Source organism: Papilio polytes, unplaced genomic scaffold (assembly GCF_000836215.1).
Source record: "Papilio polytes unplaced genomic scaffold, Ppol_1.0 DF822400.1, whole genome shotgun sequence".
In the NCBI taxonomy this organism is placed as follows: domain Eukaryota; kingdom Metazoa; phylum Arthropoda; class Insecta; order Lepidoptera; family Papilionidae; genus Papilio; species Papilio polytes.
The window spans coordinates 468,909-471,940 of record NW_013526804.1 but is presented as its reverse complement, the minus strand read 5'-3'; the positions used below and the strand labels follow the sequence as shown (position 1 = coordinate 471,940).

Sequence of the window (3,032 nt, the reverse complement as noted above, 5' to 3'; positions counted from 1 at the left end):
CTACCTTACCTTATCTTCCACCTCATCGTCTACCTTACCTTATCTTCCACCTCATCGTCTACCTTACCTTATCTTCCACCTCATCTTCTACTTTACCTTATTTTCTACCTCATCTTCTACCTTATCTTATCTCATCTTCTACCTTACCTTATCCTCCTCCTGTAGATTCGACGCAGGGGTTTTCTTCCTCCAAATAACTGTATCATTGGTCATTTTAATCACTCCTTCTTTGATTGTCACTTTCGCAATCTCTACATTTCTTCGTTTACCTCTAACTACACTCTTAACCAACGTTCTCCTTGTTTCATAAGATTCATCCCTCATAACATGCCCAAAACATGCTAACCTTTTACTCCTTACCTTCTCTACCACTGGGGCTACTTTCAAACTTCTCATGTATCTATATATTTGTCTCTGTTCTTATAAAAATAGTATTACATCAAGATCATTCTGTGTTACTTCACTGCTGTTTATCCCTTCTCTTTGAGAGAAATGAAATAACTAAAACCATTTTGTACAGTCGTGGAAATCCGCGGTGTTCCACTTACAGAAAAATTGCCTTATATCTCGCAACGAGACAAACTCCGTTTCTTACAAATAACCAATAAGGTAGCAGTGAGTTGCATGAACTTAGGATAATGTAAAAATTTAATATGAGTAGTCGTTTCATTACATTCAAACGATATCTTGTGGAACACCTCTAGTTTCCCTAACTGTATATGTACAAACCCACAGCAATACATTGAAGAGCGTTTTCACTCAAACATAACTTTACCTACTTGTTTCAGATTATCAGATCTCCAACTTCATCAAGATGCAGCTGCACAAAGCGTACGAACAGTTCACGAGGCGCGCGATGGCCGCCTGCGGACTTAACGAGGAACTTGTACAGGTTATAACCACAATAATAACTGCCAGCGACAAGGACGTTAACGTTAATGTTTACGTTAACATAAATATGCACGTTTACGTTAATATAAACATTAACGTCAACACAAACGTTAACGTCAACATCGACGTTGGTTGTAGAGATGGACAAAATGACTATTGTCACTATAAAGAAAACAGTGATTCATATCTTTTCATCTTAGTGATTCTCTCACTCTTTTTTCATTCACTAAAAATTGTGAAATGAACTAATCAAGTCAAGAGAAATTAGGATTAAATAGAGAAATCATATCGTTTGCAATTTAAATTTCGCAATTAGCACATTTTAGATATGTTTTTTTCATTAATAACGTTTATTGTGATGTTAACGTAGAAATTGACATTAACGTTTATGTTGACGTTAACGTAGACCAGACGTCAACCTTAACGTTAACGTTGACGTTGACGTCGACATTGACGTCAACTTTAACGTTAACGTTAACGTCGACATTGACGTCAATCTTAACGTTAACGTTAACGTCGACATTGACGTCAATCTTAACGTTAACGTTGACGTTATCGCAGGCGTTGTAAACACTTATACAATTGTTTTAATTCACTTTCACAAGGAATGATCTTTTTAGATTCCCGTACGTTTTAAAGAGCCAGTGTACGGATCAATGGAGGCGCAAATGGTTGGTTTTATGGCACCGGGCGTTATGATTACGTAAGTATTCAATTTTAAACAGATTATTTTATTATTATCTTTCGCCTGCGACTTCGTCTGTGTGGAATTAAAAAAAACTTTGTGTTCTTCCAAGCTGTCCTCTACATCTGTACCAAATTTCATCGAGATTCGTACAGCCGTTTAGGCTACAAACTCTAACAAACATCCATCTAAAGTTTTGCATTTACAATATTTGTAAGGCTATGTTCTAAAAATAACTATTTAAGTTTTCCTTGTCAATGTATCATTCTATGTATTTTAAATGTCATAAGGTTTATTTAGACTTATGTAGTTTCTACAATAAACAACTATCTATACTATAAAAAGAAAATATTAGTATTTTTGTATTTGTAAAACTAATGGACCGATTTCAAAAAATCTATCACCATTAGCTACGTTATCAGTGAGTAACATAGGCTACATTTGTCTTATTACGTGCTATGTCTTGGACCGTTTTAAATAAGAGAGGGGGGCTGCTTCCCATAGTCCACTTGGACTCGATATGACATTATAAAAATTTACTAGGAAAAAAACAATAGTGTTTTTTTTTATTATAATTTTCTTTATTTCCTGCTGCTGTGTTTCTTGCAGCAACCTTGTTATTATTGTAATTTTTTTTTCTATTTTTTTTTTGTATTTTCCAACCAATTTATATTATGTATTTATACAAATACAAATACAAATATTTTATTGGTAAGACAATTACAAGTCGTTATGTTGAAAAAATTAAAATCTTTACAGATATTCTAAATAAAAATTGTGTACATACAACAATCATGGTAGAAAAAATTCTTCGACACTAGGCTTTTTGTATTAGCCATGACTTAAGTTTATTTTTAAATGACGCGAGTTAGCCTATTATATATTACGCTACCAGCCTCGAATAAAGTATATTAATATATATTATTTACATTATTATATATTATGTATTTTCCAACAAATTTGACAACCAAAAGTGTTGTAGTCTTGGGTAGTACACGTACGATGTACTAAAAAGTAATGTTACTCGGCACTGTACTAAAAGTAACGTTACCGAACGGCTTCTGTTAATCGGACATTTAGTACTTTTAGTACACTACACGATATCGGTGTTCGCCTTTTTGTCAGATTGAAGCATCCATCTTCGATAATGAGAATCAAAAGTGGATAAAATCATTGATAACTAAATTTATTTTCGCTAATAACATATGTTTGACCCTGCTTAAAATTTGATGTGAAGTAATATATAACCCTCGTTATATTCTATTCATGTATTGTGTCTTCACAAATCTGAAGTACTAAAGGTACTAAAAGAGTGTACTAGTACGTTTTCCCAATTGTACTATTACGGTGCTCACTTGCAGATGTCCGATTAAGCCCAAGACTATAGTGTTGTATTATTCCAGTATAATCTTCTTCCTGCCGGCGATCGTGACGTCGACGCTGATGATCTCCGACC

At 33.9% G+C, this 3,032-nt stretch overlaps 1 protein-coding gene across 1 annotated transcript in view; it reads left to right on the top strand.

Moving 5' to 3' along the window:
- The window catches only part of LOC106106093 (ABC transporter G family member 23-like), a gene marked incomplete at its 3' end in the record, with an annotated part of 22,188 nt that extends 19,157 nt beyond the window's left edge, over positions 1-3,031 (top strand). Inside the window, exons 12-14 of the mRNA XM_013286622.1 lie at positions 789-892; positions 1,512-1,594; positions 2,980-3,031. Of these exons, the coding sequence (XP_013142076.1) occupies positions 789-892; positions 1,512-1,594; positions 2,980-3,031 (239 nt within the window). The remainder of the gene's footprint in view (positions 1-788; positions 893-1,511; positions 1,595-2,979) is intronic.
- Position 3,032: the final 1 nt, after the last annotated feature.